At 42.6% G+C, this 21,602-nt stretch overlaps 1 protein-coding gene across 3 annotated transcripts in view; it reads right to left on the reverse strand.

Annotated features, from left to right (window-relative positions):
• Positions 1-21,602, reverse strand: part of DHRS7B (dehydrogenase/reductase 7B) — a 61,715-nt gene that overhangs the window by 33,538 nt on the left and 6,575 nt on the right. The window contains exon 1 of one of the 3 annotated variants that reach the window (XM_059668322.1): positions 19,548-19,646. The exons of 1 other annotated variant lie outside the window; for it this stretch is intronic. In XM_059668322.1, coding sequence (XP_059524305.1) covers positions 19,548-19,585 — 38 coding nt within the window. In that variant the 5' untranslated portion in view covers positions 19,586-19,646. Of the gene's footprint in view, positions 1-19,442; positions 19,466-19,547; positions 19,647-21,602 lie in introns of those variants that run through there. One more of the 3 variants, XM_059668324.1, reaches the window with a different exon arrangement.

The raw sequence follows: 21,602 nt of genomic DNA on the forward strand, positions 1-21,602 counted from the left end.
CGGCCAGGCCCTCTCTTCATTGATAGGAAGTGGCCTGAAGCATGACCTTACACTATGAGCTGCATCAGCTGTCGTTCGCACACTAAGCCCATCTGCTGGGATTTTCATGTATCAAGACTATGGAGCGATAGGCTTGAAAGAGTGTAAAGGTGAAAAGTTCCTTCTCAGGCGAGTGTCCTTAGGGCTGGGCAGCCAGAAAGCTCAGGGGCTCTCACGGTGACTTTAGAACTCAGCTGCTCTCTTACTTTCCACTGAGAGGTTCTTCTGTTGTTGTTGTTGTTAGTCCTCACCGGAGGGGGTTTATAGGGAGAGTGGAAGAGAGGGAAAGACGGAGAAACACCAATGTGAGAGAAACACATCGACTGGATGCCTCCTGCATGAGCCCCGACCAGGACCCAGGCTGGGGAGGAGCCTGCAACCGAGGTACATGCCCTTGACCGGAATCGAACCTGGGACCTCTTGGTCCACAGGCTGACTCTCTATGCACTGAGAGGTTCTTTAAAAGGGCTTTTAGAACCGCTACTAACTATCAAGAAATCAACTGAGCAGAAATGTCACCTTTATGCCATTTGTTCCATTTCTCATACTTTTACCAAATTCTACACTGCACAGATGAATCAGTTCCTAATATTCCTTCTTTCCTCAAGCAATTATAAAAAACTAGGGGCCCGGTGCACGAAATTCGTGCACTGGGTGTGTGTAGGGGGGAGTGTCCCTCAGCCCAGCCTGCCCCCTCTCACATACTGGGAGCCCTCAGGCGTTGACCCCCATCACCCTCCAATCGCAAGATTGGCCCCTTGCCCAGGCCTGACGCCTCTGGCCTAGGCGTCCGGCCCAGGCAGCGGGGACCTGCAGTGGCAGCAGGGGGTGCCGCGATCGCGCGGGCTCTGCCCCTGCCCCTGCAGGACGCCTCTGGCCTAGGCGTCCGGCCCGGGCAGCGGGGACCCGCAGCTGCAGCGGCCCTGCGATCGTGGGCTTCGCTTTAGGCCCAGGCAAGGGACCCCTAGCTCCTGGGACTGCCAGCTTCAACCGTGCCCAGCTCCCATCGCTGGCTCCACCCCTACTTCCTGCTATCACTGGCCAGGGCGGAAAAGGCACCTGATGCTCCGATCATGGCTGGGGGGCAGCTCTTAGCTCCCCCCTGGGTTTCCAATCACTGTCAGTGGCAGGGGGCTTCTTCCTGGTTTCCCTTTCACCTCCCTGCATTGTGCCTACATATGCAAATTAACCGCCATCTTGTTGGCAGTTAACTGCCAATCTTAGTTGGCAGTTAATTTGCATATAGCCCTGATCAGCCAATGAAAAGGGTAGCTCGTACGCCAATTACCATTTTTCTCTTTTATTAGTGTTGATGTTAAATGTGTACTATTAATAAAAACAGATTGTTGGCGTCTACTCCGAAACTACACAGAAATCAAACTCTGAGACACATCTGAAAATCAAAGGAGGGAATCTGAAAACCCTTCAAGGTTAAGAACTAACAATAATTTCAGGTCTGTAAAAAGGATTAGTCATGAAGTAATTTTTCACGTTATGCACAAGAAAACCAGGCTCAAGGGCAGGATGCTGAAATCATGCGGCAAGAAGTAGCTTAGTATCACCAAGAGCAGTTAGGGTCTCATCCCCACAAACCGCCACCCATTCTCATACTTCATAACTGCGAACAGCTTGAAATAGCCCATCTATTAAAGGTGACATAAGCCCTAACCAGTTTGGCTCAGTGGATAGAGCATTGGCCTGCGGACTGAAGGATCCCAGGTTCGATTCCAGTCAAGGGCATGTACCTGGGTTGCGGGCACATCCCCAGTGGGGGGCGTGCGGGAGGCAGCTGATTGATGTTTCTCTCTCATCGATGTTTCTAACTCTCTTTCCCTCTCCCTTCCTCTCTGTGAAAAAAATCAATAAAATATATATTTTTTTAAAAAGGTGACATAAGCTGTGGACCATGCTTATGACCCATTTCTGAAAATAGCTGTCTATTTTCAGAAAGTAAAACCAGAGTAAAGCTCTCTTTTTTGGTGTGAAATAAATGAGAAGCAGCTGCCAGGCTGTCTTTGAACAGAAAGACTATCCGACCTCAGACGGCAGCTCGTGTGACAGCGTGGGTCCTGGTGCTGTGGCCTCTCCGGTGTTTTGACCTGGGCAGAGTGACGGAGACTAGAGGCCGGAGGACGCTTTCTGGTCAGCCAGCCCTCTCTGGAATGCAGGACCGAGCTACAGACGAGTGGCCTGGAGGCTGTACTTTGGGAAGCCAGCCTCAGAGCCCCTGGTTGAAAGGAGTCAGGCTGGCATTAGTAAAAATAAAAGCCAAAGAAAGGCTGGAGGATACTGCAGACCAGCTCCTGAATGTCCAGTCCTGGGAAGAGAAACACGGAGAGCGGGCTCTGCTCCCCAGCCGGACGCTGGGCACACACTGCCCCGCAGCCCCCACCAGGAGAGCAGAGGCGGGGCCAGGTCCCTCCTGACCCTGCCATGCAGGCTGCCTACAGGGAACAGGGGGCCAGAGGCTAACGTTGACTATGAGCCAAAGGATTAGTTCAGTTTTTAAAAAAACAGCACTTTATCACTGAAAACTGGAAGTCTCTTAAACACACACACACAACAGCACTTGTGCTGGCTACCTAGACACCTTGACTCAAAAACAATTCTGATTTCTAATGCGCTTTACAAAATGAATTTAGTATGACTGGAGATGCCGAAGTGACCTCAACCTTTTTCCTAGAAAACACACAAACCCAACAAGGCTCATTGTGGGGGCAAAGCAGAAAAAGCAACAATTTATAATCCCACCAACAATGCACGAAATACTTTGTCTGTGTATGTCTTTCAATATAAAGTGGGTCTCTTGCCCTACCCACTGAGTCTGGCTCAGTGACTACTAGAGCGTCTGCCGGAGGACTGAAGGGTCATGGTTTCAATTCTGGTCAAGGGCATATGTACCTCGGTTGCAGGCTCGATCCCTGGCTTTGGTCAAGGCACATGTGGTAGGCAACCAATCGATATGTCCCTCTCACATTGATGTCTGTCTGTCTGTCTGTCTCTTTCTCTCCTTTCTACTCTCTCTAAAAAAGCAATGGAAATATCCTCAGGTGAGGAATAACATAGATAGATAGATAGATAGATAGATAGAGTGGGTGTCTTGTAGACAGCATATGTATGGGTCTTGTTATCTATTTAGCCACCCTATGTCTTTTAATTGGAGCATTTAAGCCATTTACATTTAACATAATTATTTTTTAATTTATTTTTATTGTTGAAAACATTACAGATGTCCCTATTTTTTCCCCATTGACCCTATCCACCCCCATCGCCAGGCCTTCACCACAAAGTGATTATTGATAGATATGTAATTATTGTCATTTTGTTATTCAGATATCGTTTTGTCCTCCTATTTTTCTTTAAAAAGTCTCTTTAACATTCCTTGTAAGACTGGATTGGTGGTGATGAATTGCTCTAGCTTTTCCTTATCTGAGAAGTACCTTATATATTTTGTTGTTGTTGTTGCTGTTGTTAATCATCACCCAAGGAATTTTGCCATTGATTTTTAGAGATTGTAAGAGAGGGCGAGAGATGGAGAGAGAAACATTGATGAGAGACACATTGATTGGTTGCCTCCCTCACGAGCCCTGATCAGGGTTGGGGATTGAGCCTGCAACTGAGGTATCTGCCCTTGACCAGAATCGAACCTGGAACCCTTCAATCCAAGGGCTGATGCTCCAATCACTGAGCAAAACCAGTTAAGGCTCCTTATATCTCTTGATTTTAAATGATAACCTTGCTGAGTAGACTAATCTTGGTTGCAGGTACTTGCTTTTCATCACTTTGAATATTACCTGCCAATCCCTTCTGGCCTGCAAAGTTTCTGTTGAGAAATCAGCTGTCTTGTGGGAGCCTTCCTGTAGATAACTGCTTTTCTCTTGCTGCTTTTAAAATTCTTTGTCTTTAACCGTTGCCATTTTAATTATGACGTGTCTTGGTGTGGGCTTCTTTAGGTTCATCTTGTTTGGGACTCTTTGTGCTTCCTGGACATATATGTCTATTTGCTTCTCCAGGTAAGGAAAGTTTTCAGTAATTATCTCATCAAATAGGTTTTCAATCACTTGCTCTCTCTCTTCTCCTTCTGGTATTCCTATGATACAAATGGTGGGACACTTGATGTTGTCCCAGAGGTCCCTTAAACTGTCCTCATGTGGGGTGGAACTCTATTTTTTTTTCCTGCTGTTCTGATAGGGTGTTTTCTGCTTCCTTATCTTCCAAATCACTGATTTGATCCTTTGCTGTATCCTTCATTTTCATTATTGTATTCTAAATTTCTGCCTGGTTCTTTCTGACAGCTTCTATGATTTTTTTTTGTTTATTATCTCTATGTTGATGTTCTCCCTGAGTTGATCTAGTCTTCCTCTAAGTTCGATGACCACCATTTATTTTATTTTTAATCTTTATTGGGATTTTTGTTTTTTAATTGTATTGTTGAAAGTATTACATATGTCCCCTTTTTGCCCCCATTGAACTCTTCCAGCCCTCTCCCCCAGGTCCTCATCACCCCATATATGCATGGCCTCATTTGTGTCCACGGGCCATGTATATATGCATAAAAACTCCTTGGTTGATGACCTCCCTGCCCCTACCCTTCCCCCGCCTTCCCTCCAAGATTCTGTACTCTGTTCCATGCTTCCATTTCTCTGGATCCATTCATCAGTTTATTTTGTTACTCAGATTCCACATATAAGTGAGGTCATGTGATACTTGTCTTTCTCTGACTGACTTATTTCACTTAGCATGATACTCTCCACGTCCCTCCATGCTGTCTCACAAAGGGTAAGAGATTCTTCTTCTTTATTGCTGCATAGTATCCCATGGTGTAAATGTACCACAGCTGCTTTATCCACTCATCTACTGATGGGCACTTGGGCTGTTTCCAGGCCTTAGCAATTGTAAATTGTGCTGCTATGAATATAGGGGTGCATACATTCTTTCTGATTGGTATTTCCAGTTTCTAAGGAAATAATCCTAGAAGTGGTATCACTGGGTGAAATGGCAGTTCCATATTTAATTTTTTGAGGGAACTCCATATTGTTTTCCATAATGGCTGCACCACTCAACATTCCAACCAGCAGTGCACTAGGGTTCCTTATCTTCACATCCTTGCCAGTACTTGTCATTTGTTGATAGTAGTCATTCTGACAGGTGTGAGGTGATAACTCAATGTCATTTTACTTTGCATCTCTCTGATGATCAGTGACTTTGAGCATTTTTTCATGTCTCTTGGCCATCTGTATGTCCTCTTTGGAGAAGTGTCTATTTAGGTCCTTTGCCCATTTTTTAATTGGATTGTTTGTCATCCTTTGGTTAAGTTGTATGAGTTCCTTATATATTTTGGATATTAAGCCTTTATCAGATGTATCATTGCCAAATATGTTCTCCCATCCAGTGGGCTCCCTTTTCGTTCTGTTGATGGTTTCTTTTGCTGTACAGAAGCTTTTTATTTTGATGTAGTTCCATTTGTTTATTTTCTCCTTAGTTCCCTTTGCCCTAGGAGATGTATCTATAAACATATTGCTACTAGAGATGCCTGAGATTTTGCTGCCTATGTCTTCTTATAGGATTTTTATGGTTTAACAACTTACATTTGTAAATTTTGAGTTTATTCTTGTGTATGGTGTAAGTTGGTGATCTAGTTTCATTTTTTTTTTTTTTGCATGTATCTGTCAAATTTTCCCACCATCTATTGAAGAGACTGTCTTGACTCCATTGTATGCTCTTGTCTCCTTTGTCAAATATTAATTGAGCAGTAATGGCTTGGGTCAATTTCTGGGGTCTCTGTTCTGTTCCTTTGATCTATGTCTATTCTTGTGCCAGTACCAGGCTCTTTGGGTTATGGTGGCTTTGTAGTATAACTTGAAATCTGGTACTGTCATTCCCCCAACTTCATTCTTCTTTTTCAAGATTGCTGCAGGGAGAAACCAAGATGGGGGCATAGGTTAACGCCAGAGATTGCTGCCTCGAACAACCAATTCAAGGGTACACCTAAAAGATGGAACAAACATCATCCAGAACCACAGGAAGGCTGGCTGAGTGGAAATTCTACAACTAGGAGGAAAGAGAATATCATACCCAGACTCAGAGGAGGCGCAGTGCTGAAGTGAAATACTCAGGTATGGAGTGCGCGCACGGAGCGGGCTGGCGGCGGAGGGCACGGTTGTTGTTTTCAATCGGGAGGGAGTTTCAGACGCTGAGCTCCAGATCCAGGCGAGTCTCTAGGGACCCAGACTCAAACAGGAGAAGCGGGACTGTCTGGCTTCGGTCGGAACTCGAAGGCAGCTTTCTCTCCGAGGTTTGCAACGGTTGCTGGGACTCTGTGAGGCAAAGCACCTAGGGAAGGAACTGAGACCAGCCATAACTGATCGCTCCCACCCGCCCTGTTTGATCCCGTGCAACCCGCCCCGCCCAAGCCCTGCACAGTGCCATTTGCCAGATAGCCTCAGGCAAAGGCTAGATTAGCACCTGCCCAGAGGACAGAAGTTTTCCCACTGCAGACACAGCTGACTCTCATAGCCAGTTGGCCTGGAGGTCAAATCCCCCCAGTATTAACTACAACAATCAAGGCTTAACTACAACAAGACTGCGCACAAAGACCACTAGGGGGTGCACCAAGAAAGCATAAAAAAATGCGGAGACAAAGAAACAGGACAAAATTGTCAATGGAAGATATAGAGTTCAGAACCACACTTTTTTTTTTTTTTAAACAATTCTTTTTTTAAAAAAATATATTTTATTGATTTTTTACAGAGAGGAAGGGAGAGAGATAGAGAGTTAGAAACATCGATGAGAGAGAAACATCGATCAGCTGCCTCCTGCACATCTCCCACTGGGGATGTGCCCGCAACCCAGGTACATGCCCTTGACCAGAATCGAACCTGGGACCTTTCAGTCTGCAGGCCGACGCTCTATCCACTGAGCCAAACCGGTTTTGGCTAGAACCACACTTTTAAGGTCTCTCAAGAACTGTCTAGAAGCTGCCGATAAACTTAATGAGATCTACAAGAAATCTAATGAGACCCCCGATGTTATGATAAAGAACCAACTAGAAATTAAGCATACACTGACTGAAATAAAGAATACTATACAGACTCCCAACAGCAGACCAGAGGAGCGCAAGAATCAAGTCAAAGATTTGAAATACGAAGAAGCAAAACACACCCAACTGGAAAAGCAAAATGAAAAAAGAATCCAAAAATACGAAGATAGTGTAAGGAGCCTCTGGGACAGCTTCAGGCGTACCAACATCCGAATTATAGGGGTGCCAGAAGATGAGAGAGAGCAAGATACTGAAAACCTATTTGAAGAAATAATGACAGAAAACTTCCCCTACCTGGTGAAAGAAATAGACTTACAAGTCCAGGAAGCACGGAGAACCCCAAACAAAAGGAATCCAAAGAGGACCACACCAAGACACATCATCATTAAAATGCCAAGAGCAAAAGACAAAGAGAGACTCTTAAGAGCAGCAAGAGAAAGAAACTCAGTTACCTACAAGGGAACACCCATACGACTGTCAGCTGATTTCTCAACAGAAACTTTGCAGGCCAGAAGGGAATGGCAAGAAATATTCAAAGTGATGAATACCAAGAACCTACAACCAAGATTACTTTATCCAGCAAAGCTATCATTCAGAACTGAAGGTCAGATAAAGAGCTTCACAGATAAGGAAAAGCTAAAGGAGTTCATCACCACCAAACCAGTATTATATGAAATGCTGAAAGGTATCCTTTAAGAAGAGGAAGAAGAAGAAAAAGGTAAAGATACAAATTATGAACAACAAACATGCATCTATCAACAAGTGAATCTAAGAATCAAGTGAACAAATAATCTGGTGATCATAATAGAATCAGGGACATAGAAAGGGAATGGACTGACTATTCTTGGGGGGGAAAGGGGTGTGGGAGATTCGGGAAGAGACTGGACAAAAATCGTGCACCTATGGATGAGGACAGTGGGCGGGGAGTGAGGGCGGAGGGTGGGGCGGGAATTGGGAGGAGGGGAGTTATGGGGGGAAAACAGAGGAACAAATGTAATAATCTGAACAATAAAGATTTAATTAAAAAAAATTAAAAAAAGAATAAAAAAGAAAGAAAAGGGGATATATATATATATATATATATATATATATATATATATAATAAAAGAGAAACATGGTAATTGGCATACGACCGCTACCCTTCCCATTGGCTAATCAGCAAGATATGCAAATTAAGTGCCAGCCAAGATGGCGGCTGGCAGCCAGGCAGCTTGAAACTAACATGAGGCTTGCTTGCTTCAGTGACGGAGGACCCCAACGTTCCCCGCCTGCCTTGCCGGCCTCTGAGCCTGCAGTTTAAGAAACACTGTAACAGCCGAAACCGGTTTGGCTCAGTGGATGGAGCATCGGCCTGCAGACTGAGAGGTCCCAGGTTCGATTCCGGGCAAGGGCATGTACCTGAGTTGCGGGCACATCCCCAGTAGATGTGCAGGAGGCGGCTGATCAATGTTTCTCTCTCATCGATGTTTCTAACTCTCTATCTCTCTCCCTTCCTCTCTGTAAAAAAATCAATAAAATATATTAAAAAAAAAAAGATTGCTGCAGATACTCAGGGTCTTTTGTGGTTCCATATAAATTTTTGGAGTATTTGTTTTAGATTTGTGAAATATGCTTTTAGTATTTTAATAAGGATTGCACTGAATCTGCAGAGTGCCTTGGGTAGTATGGACATTTTAATGATGTTGATTCTACCAATCCATGAACATGGTATATTCTTCCACGTGTTTATATCTTCTTCTATCTCTTTTCTCAATGTCCTGTAGTTTTCTGAGTACAGGTCCTTTGCCTCCTTGGTTAAGTTTATTGCTAAGTATCTTAATTTTTTTGTTGTTGCAATGGTAAATGGGATTGCTTGTCAAGTTTCTCTTTCTGAGAATTCATTATTGGTGTATAAAAAAAGCCATTGATTTTTTTGTTGTTGATTTTGTGTACTGCTAAATTGCCAAATTCATTGGTTAAATCTAGTTTTTTGGTGGAGTCTTTAGGGTTTTCTACATATAATATCATGTCATCTGAGAATAATGAGAGTTTTACTTCTTCCTTTCCAATTTGGATCTCTTTTATTTCTTCTTTTTGTGTGGTCACTGTGGCTAGGACTTCCAATACTATGTTGAATAAGAGTGGTAAAAGCAGACATCCCTGTCTTGTTCCTGTTCTTAGGAGAAATGGTTTTAGTTTTTGCCCATTGAGTATGATGTTTGCTGTAGGTTTGTCATATATGACCTTTATCATGATGAGATATGCTCCCTCTATTCCCACTTTGCTGAGAGTTTTTATCAAAAATTGGTGTTGGCCCTAGCTGGTTTGGCTCAGTGGATAGAGTGTCAGCCTATGTACCAAAGGGACCCAGGTTTGATTCTGGTGAAGGGCACATGCCCAGGTTGGAGGCTCGGGTGCAGGAGGCAGCTGATCAAAGATTCTCTTTCATCGCTGATGTTTTTATCTCTCTTGCCCTCTCCCTTCTTCTCTGAAATCAATAAAAAGTATTTTTTTTTTCTTAATAACGGGGGTGTTGGATTTTGTCGAATGCTTTTTCTGTGTCTATTGATATGACGTGACTTTTGACCTTCAATTTGTTTATATGATGTATCACTTTTATTGATTTGCAAATATTGTACTAGCCTTGCATCCCTGGAATAAACCCTACTTGGTCATGGTGTACAATCTTTTTAATATATTGCTGAATCCGATTTGCTAATACTTTGTTAAGGATTTTAGCATCTATGTTCACCTCGGATATTGGCCTTTATATCTCTTTCTTTGTAGTGTCATTATCTGGTTTTGGAATTAGGATAATGCTGGCCTCATAAAAAGAGCTTAGAAGTGTTCCTTCCCCTTGGATTTTTTTTTAATAGTTTGAGGAGTCTAGATGTCAGCTCTTCTTTGAATGTTTGGTAAAACTCCCCTGTGAGGCCGTCCAGACCAGGGCTTTTGTTTCTGGAAGTTCTTTGATTACTACTTCTATTTCATCAATTGTTATAGGCCTATTCAGGTTTTCTGATTCCTCCTGATTCCGTTTTGGAAGATTGTATTTTTCTAGGAATTTTTCCATTTTATCCACATTGTCCAGCTTGTTGGCCTATAGTTGTTGATAGTACTTCCTTGCAATCCTTTGTATTTGCAAACACTTTGTAGTGCTGTCAACAGGGTGTTAAAGTCCGCTAATATGACTGTGGGGTCAATGGATATTTCTCCACTTTCATTTCTGATTTTATTTATTTGGGTCCTCTTTGTTTCATGATGAATCTTACTAACGGATCATCAATTTTGTTTATCCTTTCAAAGAACCAGCTCTTGGTTTCACTGATTTTTTGTATTGTCTTTTTAGTCCCTATGTCATTTATTTCTGCTCCAATCTTTATTATTTCCTTCCTTCTACTACTCTAGGCTTTTCTTGTTATTCTCTTTCTAGTTCTTTAAGTTGTAGGGTTAAATAGCTCATTGTTGATTTTTCTTGTTTTTTTTTTGAGGTAGGCCTGTAGTGTTATGAACTTCCCTCTCAGGACTGCTTTTGCTGTGATCCAGAGATTTTGGGTTGTTCTGTTTTTTTCATTTGTTTCTGGGATGTTTTGATTTCTTTACTAATCTCATTGGGAACTGATTAATTGTTTAATAAAATGCTATTTAGCCTCCATGTGTTTGAAATGTTTTTACTGTAGCTGATTTCTAATTTCATTCCACTGTGATCTGAGAAGCTGATTTATATGATTTCAATCTTCTTGAACTTGTAGAGACTTGTTTTGTATCCTAACATGTGGTCTATCTTTGTGAATGACCCATGTGCACTTGAGAAGAATGTATATTCTGCAGCTTTGGGTGAAATGTTCTATAAATGTCAAATAAATCCATCTAATCCATTGGGTCCTTCAGTGTCACTGTTTTCTTGTTAATATTTTGTCTGGAAGTTCTATCCAGTGCTGTTAGTGGGGTGTAAAAGTCCCCTACTATGACTGTATTGTTGTTGATTTCTCCCTTAAAGTCCTCTAGGAATTTTTTTATGTATTTAAGTGCTCCTATATTGGGTGCATATATGTTTACCAGGGTTCTATCCTCTTGTTGGATCGATCCCTTTAGAATTATGCAGTGACCTTTGTTGTGATGGCCTTCATTCTGAAGTCTATTTTGTCAGATATGAGTATTGCTACCACAGCTTTTTTTTTTAATTTTCCATTTGCATGGAAAAATTTGTTCATCCCTTCACTCTCATCTTGGGTGTCTTTTGTTCTGAGGTGGGTCTCCTGTAGACAGCATATAATTGGGTCATGATTTTTTTTTTTTTATCTATTCAGCTACCCTATGTCTTTTTATTGGAGCATTTAATCTATTTACATTAAGGTTATTATTGATAAGGACTTATTTAGTGCCATTTTAAATTTCTTATCTCCATTTCATTTATCTCTTCTTCTGAAAAATTCTCTTGTTCTTTCATTTGGAGGTTGTTTCTTTGTCTCCTCATTTTGGCTGCCTCTTTGGGTTTATGACTATGTATTAGGCAGATCTGCTACACCTCTTAATCTCTAGTGCAGGACAGTGTCAAATGCTGTTTCTGGTTAATTAGATCAGGCAAAGACTCAAAGCCTCTAGAGACTGCCTCTGCCTATAGACTGATAGGATTTTGTCTTGAATAGCCATCGTCCACTGGTGTAGCAAGAGTTTTTTTTTCAATAGAGTGGGGCAATTGCTTCTGCCTGGGCCTCAGAATCTCCATACCGTGGGGCAACATGTATTCCAATAGGGTGGCTCAACTGTCTTCCACCCAGGCAAAGATGCCTGTATAGCAAATGTCTGTGTGAGAAAGATGACCTCCACAGCATGAGGGAATGACTCAGCACAGAAAACCGAGGTGTCGGCCTTCTGAGCTCTAACCCCAGAGCCCCCAACCCTGGCTTCTGTTCACACAGCTCCAGTCCTCTCTGCCTTCCCTCTGCCAGAGCACATGGTGGGTAGCTTAACACAGAGAATTTTGTGCATCAGCCTTTAAGAGGTTGCTGTCCATGGCAGAGAGCAACCCTGCTGCTTTTCACAGCCAGATGTTATGTGGGCACCCTTTTCAGTTCTGATGCTCTCTGCTGGGGGGCCCCGCTTGGGGATTAGACCTCAGAGTTCTCAATGGCAACCCCCTAGAACTGAGATATCTCTCTAGAACTTCAGTTGCGATCTGTGGGAACCCGGCCAACCTTGTCCTGCCTCCACCCCTCCTACCAGTCTCTATACAGTCTCCACTTTCAGTCCTTGGGTATCAGGGTTCTCTCCAGTGAGTCTTCAGTTGATTATTCAGAAAGTTTTCCTATACTTTATTTTTATTTATTGATTTCAGAGAGGAAGGGAGAGGGAGAGAGAGGTAGAAACATCAATGATGAGGGAAAACCATCGATTGGCCACCTCCTGCACGCCTCCAACTTGGGATCGAGCCCGCAACCTGGGCATGTCCCCTTGACCAGAATTGAACCTGGGACCCTTCAGTCCACAGACCAACACTCTATCCACTGAGCCAAACCAGTTAGGGCAAGTTTTCCTATATTTTAGTTGTAATTCCAGTTTTGTCCTGGAAGCGTGTCCATGCAGCATCCACTTACTCCACCCCATTTTTAATCTTCCTATAATAGCATTATACACAATAGTTAAAATTTGGAAACAATCCAAATGTCAATCAAACAGTAAGTGGATAGCCCTGACCAGTTTAGCTCAGTGGATAGAGCGTCGGCCTGTGGACTGAAGGGTCCCAGGTTCGATTCCAATCAAGGGCATGTACCTTGGTTATGGGCACATCCCCAGTGTGCAGGAGGCAGCTGATCGATGTTTCTCTCTCATCGATGTTTCTAATTCTCTATCCCTCTCCCTTCTTCTCTGTAAAAAATCAATAAAATATATTTAAAAAAAACAAACAAACAGTAAGTGGATAAACAAAATTTTGTATATACATACAATAAAATATTTTGACCTTAAAAAGGGAGGAGTTCAACCCTGGCGGTGTGGCTCTCTTTGTTGGGCATTGTACCATGCACCAAAAGATTGCTGATTTGATTCCCAGTCAAGGCCCAGGCCCAGGCTGCAGGCTCGATCCCTGGTAGGAAGATGCAGGAGGCAGCCAATCGATCAGTGTTCTGCTCTCACATCAATGTTTCTTTTTTTTCTTTCCCTCTCCCTTCCTCTCTAAAAATCAATAAAAATATTTTTAAAAGGAAAAGATGAAGGAAGTACTATAGTATACTACAACATGGATGAACACTGAAGACATGCTAAGGGAAATAAGCCAAAATTTGTCACAAAAGGACAAACACTGTAGGAAATCACTTCTACATTCTTTAATGTCCTAGAGACAAAAAGTAGAATGAGGTCACCAGGGACTGGGGTAGGGAAGAATGAAGAGTTATTTTTTTAAGTTTTAAAGATGAAGTGTTTAAGTTTTAAAAGATGAAGAGTTCTGGAGACAGGCAGTGATGATGGTGGCACATTATGACTGTATTTAAGACCACCAAACTGGCCCTAACCGGTTTGGCTCAGTGGATGGAGCATCGGCCTGCGGACTCAAGGGTCCCAGGTTCGATTCCGGCCAAGGGCATGTACCTTGGTTGCGGGCACATTCCCAGTAGGGAGTGTGCAGGAAGCAGCTGATCGATGTTTCTCTCTCATCGATGTTTCTAACTCTCTATCCTTGTCCCTTCCTCTCTGTAAGAAAATTAATAAAATATATATTTTAAAAAAAAGACCACCAAACTGTATGCTTAAAAATGGTTAAGACGGTAACTTTTATGTTATGTGTATTTTATCACAATGAAAAATAGAAAAAAAATTATTTCATTAACATAGGATTAAATATTAAATGCTATCTAATATCAAGTAGGCCTATGGTTGAAATCAGATAATTCTAAATTTTAACAAACTGTTTGGTTTCCTCATGAACTTGATTAACCAGCCTCTCTCTCAGACAATCTGCCTCAATGTAATTACTTGGGATGATGGGCAACCCTGAATTCCAAGCTATTTTTAGACCTGTAAACATTATTTTGAAATTTAACTAGAAATGGCCTTTATCCTGAAATAGTTTTCATTAACGCTCAGACTTAAAACTTTTAGTGCACTGACTTTAATGCCAGAAAACATGAAGGAAAGAATTTCACATACTGGAAGGACTAAAGGAAAAAGCATAACAACCTGAGAGGGTTTTTCCACTGCCAATCTCTAAGCTTTCATCTAAAAATAGCCTGGTTAGTGCCCTATCACTTTATTTTCCCAGTATCCTAGCAAATACTTCCTTGAGGACTTAGCTACACCTTGTCAGGATAGGTCCACAGTAAGTACTTGATCAATCTATTTATTTCACCCAATGTTAGCAGATTTCCAACTTTTCCCCATGCATAATTTTCCACCTATTTCTCTCTCAAAGCCTTTTCAATTAAAAAAGCTTTGACAACCCTGACCGGTTTGGCTCAGTGGATAGAGCGTCAGCCTGCGGACTGAAGGGTTCCGGGTTAGATTCTGGTCAAGGGCACGTACCTTGGTTGTGGGCACATCCCCAGTAGGGGGAGTGCAGGAGGCAGCTGACTGATGTTTCTCTCTCATCGATGTTTCTGACTCTCTATCCCTCTCCCTTCCTCTCTGTAAAAATCAATAAAAACCATTTTAAAAAAGATTTGATTTTAGAGTCTATATTAAAAGAAAAAAATCCTTAAATTGGAAATATATTTTATATTATTGTCAGAGTGTAATAGCATAAGGGCTATCTTTTAAACTGCATTTATACTAGAATACCAATATACACTGTTATATAACAAAGCTTTTTTTCCCAATCATATAAGTATTAATAAGCTTAGTCACAGAATGAGGTGAAAGCAAACACTTTTAAAACCAATATGTCAGGAAATGAAAGATTTAAGTTTCTTTCTAGTATGGCAAAACACTAATGGTTGTTGATGTTGGGTAACGAGTAAATAAGTGTTAGCTATATTACTTTACATTTGTACATCTTTGCGCATGTCTATCATTTCTCCTTCATGCTCTACTTTGCCAAAATAAAGTGGGAAAAGTGATTAATTAGCTACATTAGAAGTACCAACCTTATAAAATTAAATTAGCTAATAAATACCCCGAGAAGACCACCAAGAGAAACAAACTGACCAATGTCAAGTGGCATCTACATAGGGCAGCATGGTGGGTGGGGTCTTAATCTGGGCCCTTCATGGGACCTGAGACCAGGTGACTGACTTGCAGAGTATGTGACGACGCTTTTTTAGGCCTTGCTTTCTGATATATTTTACTAGCGGCCCAATGCATGGGGCCTCCCTTCCCTGGCTGCTCACCGGGGCCTTTCTTGTTCCACACCATCCCCTGGTGGTTAGTAAGCAATTGAACTCCTGGTCAGTCAAACTCTGAAGGGACATTTTGCATATTAGGCTTTTATATATATAGAAGAAGATGAAGATGGTTCAGAGCCACATTACTCTTTGTATTCCAATCATTACCTGCATTAGAAGCACCTGCTAAAACGGAATCAATGGCCTTACCCAGTGCAGACCTTCGAAATTGATAATATCACAAAGGATGAGACCTGGGAATCTGGACTCTTAATACCCTACTCTGGTAATTTTAATGGGTACTGAATATTGAAACCCCTGAAGATCTCCATAGTTGTCTACCAAGAGAGAATGAGCCACCCTGGGGATGACAAAGCTATCTGCAAACCTCTACCCACAAGATAAAGAGTAAATACCTTCATCAACAGGAGGTCAGTAGAAGCTCTCAGAAAGGCCTTCCATCCCCACCCCGATCTGCCTGGAAATTATGGGCCAATCTCATCATACGCTTTTACCCCTGCCAGTCACCACAGGAAGTCCAGATCTCCTGAGACATCCCATGTCTCCCAAACCCCAAATCATTCTGTGCACTCCCTGTTCTGACCCAATCTCCAACCCCTCCCCATATTCTGAAACCCTGTGATACTCTTGGTCTGTCATCAGCAAAATTCCTGCCTCTTCAATTTGTACTCTGAATGGTCCCTTCACCTCTTGTTTCAATGTCTAGTTCAGTGATGGCGAACCTTTTGAGCCTGGCGTGTCAGCATTTTGAAAAACCCTAACTTAACTCTGGTGGCGTGTCACATATAGAAATTTTTTGATATTTGCAACCATAGTAAAACAAAGACTTATATTTTTGATATTTATATATTTAAATGCCATTTAACAAAGAAAAATCAACCAAAAAAATGAGTTCGCATGTCACCTCTGACACGTGTGTCATAGGTTCGCCATCACTGGTCTAGTTCCTCCTGAGAAAATGGATTTCACTGCAGACCACTGCAGTGGTGGCCTTTTTCTCTCCCACAACTCTCATATTCTGGCTCGAAGATGCAGTGGGATCATCTTTGCTCATCACAACTATTATCCCCTCCTTCCTCTCATCCATCCCTTAAACCACCCAGCTGTGACTCCTGTCAGACTGTCACCTATGGCCCCTCCTTATAATAATCTGCTTTCCTCTTTGTCCTTACTGATATTCTGCCTGCTAGATCTCTTCATTTCTGAAAAAGAGGTGTTAAAGTCTCCAATTATAATACTAGATTCATCATCTATTTCTCTTTGTTAGTTCTATCAATTTTTGTCTCAGGTATCTTGGCACTCTTATTAGGTGCATATGTGTTAAGAAATGCTGTGCCTTCATGGATCATTAACCCTTTATCTTTATACTAGTGGCCCAGTGCACGAATTCATGCACACTGAAAGGAAATTAATTAGAATATTTTAATATCGCTATTCATCCTCTCTCTATAAGTGTCAATCAAATTAATGATCGACAATGACACGTGTGTCGAAACACATGCGTGTGACTGGCACTAGCGAGAGCTTTATATGTATTGTGCACGCGCAAGTCAACTTAGCCTTTTATAGATATAGAATAAACTTGCTTAATTAGACCTGCTTTCTGATGTAACTAAACTTTTTCCAGCCCAGTGAAGCACCCCAACTTCTCCTTCAGGTAATTGTCAGCAACATGGCAGTAAATATTAACATGAAGCAGATTATTAGTATAGATCACACAGGGAGAACAAAGGGTATTTAACTGCAGCAGTGTTTGACTATATTCTGTGCAGTGAGAAAACCTAAAGTCATTCTCAAGGCCCACCATTTCTTACTTTTCAGTCGGGCCAAGTTTCTAAGCTTTCTAAATCTCCGTTTTCTGGCTAATGAAAAGAAATAGGATTCCATCAAGTCTCCTATCTACCTACTCCAGGACTCCTGTGAGGATCAAATGAGATGAGGCACGGGAAAACGCTTCACAGACATTTGGTTAAAGTGTGAAATGTTTGCTCCTGGCTATAAAGCAAGTTGTGTTCTGGGCTGAAGATACTCCAAGGAGGCTAATTGCTAGGGAGAGGAAGCCGCGAGTTGCTACATGACATCATTACCCTGCACCCACAACTACCGCTTCTGGGCTAGGCTGGGCTGTGGGCCGCATTTTGCGCCATGGGGTCTCGGCAGCGTCTGCTATGATTTGGTGAGCTGTTGCAGCGGGGTGGTGGTGGGGCCTGTGTCCCATTTGGGGGAAGCCAAGTGTTCCTTTGTGGGCGCCAGTTCCACAGTGCCGTTCATTGTTAAATGGCCTGTCACTAGGGAGAGGAAGCCGGGTGTTGCTACGCGACATCATTCCCCGGTGCCCACAGCCACCATTTCTGGGCTGGGCTGGACTGTGGCCGCATTTTGTGCAGTGGGGTCTCAGCAGCATTGGTTGCGATTTGGTGGGTTGTTGCTCTGGGGTGGCGGCAGGGCCTGTGTCCCACTTGGGGGAAGCTGAGTGTTGCTTTGTCGGCACCAGGTCCAAGGTGCCGTTTCTCTGTAAATGGCCAGTGCATGTCACGGCAGCTCCTGTGTTGAGCGTCTGCCCCCTGGTGTTCAGTGTGCATCATACTTACCGGTCCGATGGTTGGACACTTAGCATACTTAGCATTTTATATACATAGATGATGCCCTCTTATTCCTGATCACTTTCCTCACTCAGAACTCTGTCCTGTCTGGAATTAATATAGCTACTCTTGCTTTCCTTTAATTAGTATATCTTTCTCCATTCCTTTAATCTATGTTTTTACACTTAAAGAGGATTTATTATAGACAACATATAGGTCAGTCTTGTTTTGTGATTCATTCTGACAATCTGTCTTTTAATGGATGTGCTTAGGCCATTGATGTTTATGTGATTATGGATAAAGCTGAATTAATATCTACCATATTTGTTACTATTTTGTTTGTTGTCCTTGTTCTTTTTCTTATTTTTGTCTTCCACAGTTTTTCCACCTTCTGTGGTTTCAACTGAGCATTTATATGGTTTCATCTTCTCGCCTTCCTTAGCATAGCAATTATACTTTTTAAAGTGGTTGCGAAGGAGAATGGAATCCAAGCCCACTTTCAAACAATACTATACCACTTCACAGGTAATACAAGTCATAAAATATTCCTACTTCCTCTCATCCATCTCTTAAAACATTGCTGTCATTCATTTCACTTATATATAAACATATAATTGTTTTTATTCTTTCCTAGATTTTCCATCTCTGCTTATATTATCCACCTATTCTTGCATGTTACATACTCTTTCCTTAAAGTCCTTAGCATATTAATCATAGCTTTTAATAATTACTGGTCTGCCTGCCAGTGTGGCTCAGTGGTTGAGCATCAACCTATAAACCAGGAGGTCACAGTTTGATTCCTAGTCAGGGCACATGCCCAGGTTGTGAGCTCAATCCCGTGTGGGGTGTGCTGGAGGCAGCCAATCAATGACTCTCTTATCACTGGTATTTCTATCTCTCTCTCCCTCTCCCTTCCTCTCTGAGATCGAAATATATCTTTTTTAAAAATAAAAGTTACTAGTCTGATAATTCCAACTTCCCTGTCATATCTGACTCTGGTTTTGATGCTGTTCAGTCTTTTCAAACTGTATGCTTTTGCCTTTCAATATGCCTGGTCATGTTTTGTTGAAGGCAGACATGATACTCGCTCAGAAGAACTGCAGTCCAGAGGCCTGTAGTTATGTAGGGCAAGGCAAGCATTATATCCTTCCACGATCGGGCCCGAGTCTTTTGGTGAGACTATGCCCCGGACTGAGAACTTCACCAGGGCTTCTCAGCCTTTGTTTGTTGTTTTCCTCCTCTTAGGTGGGTCAGGATGGCTAGAAAGAGGGGAGTTAGGTAGGTCCCTGTCCCTAGGTAGCTTAGGCTCTGGTAACATAGTTTCCCTGAGGGGAGGCCTCAGCAAGAACAGGACGCGCTGACATATTTCAAAATCATTACTTTCCCACTCCCCCTACCAGGAGCACAGGGGATTTTTCTCCAACATTCACTGTGAGGGCCTCCTAGAGCTCTGGGGGTAAAACTCACAACAGCGTGGGCCCCTTTTGATTGGGTTCCTCTGGCGTTTGGAACTCTCAGACTGTCCACACTCAGCCTCCAGCAGTTTGTCGATTACAGTCCAGGTTTTCCTACCCCAGGCTTCTGCTCCAGTCAGTTGTGATTCTGTGCATCCGCCTGCCTCTCCGTTGGCGGGGGTGGAGACAGCAGTTTTCCTTTTGACCTCAACTGATGGATCTACAAAGAGTTGATTGTTGTTGTTTGTTGTTAATCCTCACCTGAGGATATTTTTTTCCATCCATTTTTTTAGAGAGAGAGGAAAGGAGGGAGGAAAGAAGGGGAGAAAGAGAGCGAGAGAGTGAAAGAGAGGAGAGAGAGAAACATAGCTGTGAGAGAGACACATTGGTGGTTGCCGCCCACAAACACTCCGACCTGCAATCCAGGTACGTGTCCTTGATCAGGAATCGAACCCGAGACCCTTGGATGCACAGGCCACTGCTCTAACCACTGAGGACACTGGCCAGGGCAAGAGTTGGTTGACTTTCCAGTTTGTTCAGCTTTTTACTTATGATGATGAAAGGGCAGCTTCTAAGCTCCTCACATGCTGCATAGGAGACTGAAGTCCCGACACCATTCTTTATATAAGAAGTTAGCCACTAGTCATATGGTTGCTTCCCTGTATGTGATGAACAAATTTTCTCTTGTTGCTTTTAAGTTTTGTTTGTCTGTCAATAGTTTTACTCTGATGTATCTGTTTGTGTTTATCCTACTCGGGAGTTCATTGAGCTTCTTGGATCTGTATATTAATGTTTGTGTTATGCCCTGAATATACCCGGAAGATGTCCCCAGTCCCCAGAACCTATTAGTAGTATATGTTATCTTACTTATATGGTAAAAGGGACTTTGCAAATGTGATTTAAGATCTGGAGATGGGGAGCTTATCCTGCCTCATCCAGATCACAGGAGTCCTCAGAACAGAGAGGCAGAAGACTGAGTCAGAGAGTAGATGTGACAACCGCAGTAGAGGCTGGAGTAATGTGAAGAGGAGTCCCTGAACCAAGGAATGCTGGTGGCCTGCAGAAGCTGGAAAAGGCAAGTAAACCGATTTTCCTCGAGTCTGCAGAAGAAATACAGCTTGCTGAAACCTTGATTTTAGGACTTCTGATCTCCAGAACTAGAAGATAATAAATTTGTGAGGTTTTAAACTATTATGTTTGTGGTAACTTATTACAGCAGCAACAGGAAACTAATACAATGTCTTTCATCATATTTGGAAATTTTTAGACATTATTTCAAATATTTTTTTCTGCCTCATTCCTTCGCTACTCTTCTTCTGGGACTCCCAAATGTTAGTTCACTTGATGTCCCACTGATTTTTTAGGCTGTTAATTTATCTTCAACCTTTGTTCTGTTCTTCATATTGAATTTCTATTGAGATTTTTCATGTTTCCCGATCCTTTCTTCTGCCATCTCAAACCTCCTAATGAGCTCCTCCAAAGAATTTTTCCTCCCACTGCCATTTTGTTTGACTACCTCCACCTCAGGTATTTGCTCCAGGATGCTCCCAAGATTCCCAAACCTGACTTGGACCCTGAAGACCTTGTGCTCTGCTAATTCCCTAAGTGTTCCTCTAACAAAGCAATCTCTCCCCTGGGTTTACTTGTCTGTCTCCCTTTCACGGCCTTCTGTGTCATTTGTTGGATAAATTGATGACTCTAGTTACAGAGCATACAGGGGAAGGTGACTGATTCTGATTAGAGACTGGGGAAAATTTCACAAAGGGTGTAGCAATTCAGCTGGGACAGCACTGCTTAAATCTGTAAAGCTCCTCAATGCTCCCTGGATGAGGCCCACCCTGACCTTCAAGATTGGGTCTCAGGCCCTAACTGGTTTGGCTCAGTGGATAGAGCGTTGGCCTGCGGACTGAAGTGTCCCAGGTTCGATTTCAGTCAAGGGCATGTACCTTGGTTGCGGGCACATCCCCAGTAGGGGGCGTGCGGGAGGCAGCTGATTGATGTTTCTCTCTCATCAAGGTTTCTAACTCTCTATCCCTTTCCCTTCCTCTCTGTGAAAAATAAATAGAAAATATATTTTTTTAAAAAAAGATTGGGGCCGAAACCGGTTTGGCTCAGTGGAAAGAGCCTCGGCCTGCGGACTGAAGGGTCCTGGGTTCGATTCCGGTCAAGGGCA

The sequence above is a fragment of the Myotis daubentonii genome, chromosome 16 (genome assembly GCF_963259705.1).
Source record: "Myotis daubentonii chromosome 16, mMyoDau2.1, whole genome shotgun sequence".
Taxonomy (NCBI): Eukaryota; Metazoa; Chordata; class Mammalia; order Chiroptera; family Vespertilionidae; genus Myotis; species Myotis daubentonii.